Source organism: Bison bison, unplaced genomic scaffold (genome assembly GCF_000754665.1).
Source record: "Bison bison bison isolate TAMUID 2011002044 unplaced genomic scaffold, Bison_UMD1.0 scf7180017859188, whole genome shotgun sequence".
Taxonomy (NCBI): domain Eukaryota; kingdom Metazoa; phylum Chordata; class Mammalia; order Artiodactyla; family Bovidae; genus Bison; species Bison bison.
Genome location: NW_011489760.1, coordinates 32122 through 33012, shown reverse-complemented (window position 1 = coordinate 33012; position 891 = coordinate 32122). Strand labels below are relative to the sequence as shown.

Genomic DNA, 891 nt, shown 5'->3' with positions numbered 1-891 from the left:
CCTACTTTTCAACCCATTTCAATATTTTAACCTATTGAAATAGTGGTGCTGAATATCAATCCTGCTTCTAGTGTTTTCTATCCACCTATTAGAGGGATGGGTAGGTGGGGCTGCTGAAAACATGCGAGTAAAACCAAGTCTTGTCTTTTAACTTCATTTTTGTAGTCTTCCCTTTACAAATTTTGTGCATGTGGTTCTACAGTGACTTTGCCCTAACAGGTCACTAAGTTGGTATGTTTGCTACTGTCGTCTCCCTGGGCTCCCTGTGCAGTTATCCTGAACTTTATCTTTTCCCCAAGCTTTACTGAGATATAATTGACATATAATATCCTGCACTTTCTGATTGTTTCTGCATTTCCTTTATCCATAAAATGTTTTCTCTCCTGATCCAAAGCCTCATCTCCCTATCACATCTCCCTACACAGCCTCTAATTCCATAGTAATCAGAGAAACCAGAACCAATTGTACGTAGAGACACCACAAATAAATGCCTTTACAGGACCCTCCATCTTAATTACTTGTTGTGTTTTCCCTGTCCTCATTATATGAGCCCCAGACATTTTTATAATCTTTTGCTTCATTTTCAGGTTTCTCTGGAAGCTCAGGCTCCTGAGAACAGTATTGGCGTTATTACTTTGCCTTCATCGTTGATGCGTCATTTACCAGCTGATGCTGTGGAGCTGGCTTCCAGGGTGCAGTTCAACTTTTTTGAAACTCCTGCCCTGTTTCAGGTAAAGTTGCCTCTAATTGCTTCTTGGTTTAGATTCTGGGGAGTACTGGAGTTTTATTTCTTATAATCCTCCAATATTCTTAAGCTGGCATGCATGCCAAGTCCCTTCAGTTGTGTCTGACTCTGTGCAACTCTGTGGGCAGTAGCCTGCCAGGCTCCTC

The 891-nt window shown here is 41.5% G+C and overlaps 1 protein-coding gene across 1 annotated transcript in view; it reads left to right on the top strand.

The window, feature by feature from the left end:
- Positions 1–587: 587 nt before the first annotated feature.
- The window catches only part of LOC104981601 (G-protein coupled receptor 64), a gene marked incomplete at its 5' end in the record, with an annotated part of 20145 nt that continues 19841 nt past the window's right edge, over positions 588–891 (top strand). Inside the window, one exon of the mRNA XM_010830787.1 lies at positions 588–731. Within this exon, the coding sequence (XP_010829089.1) occupies positions 588–731 (144 nt within the window). The remainder of the gene's footprint in view (positions 732–891) is intronic.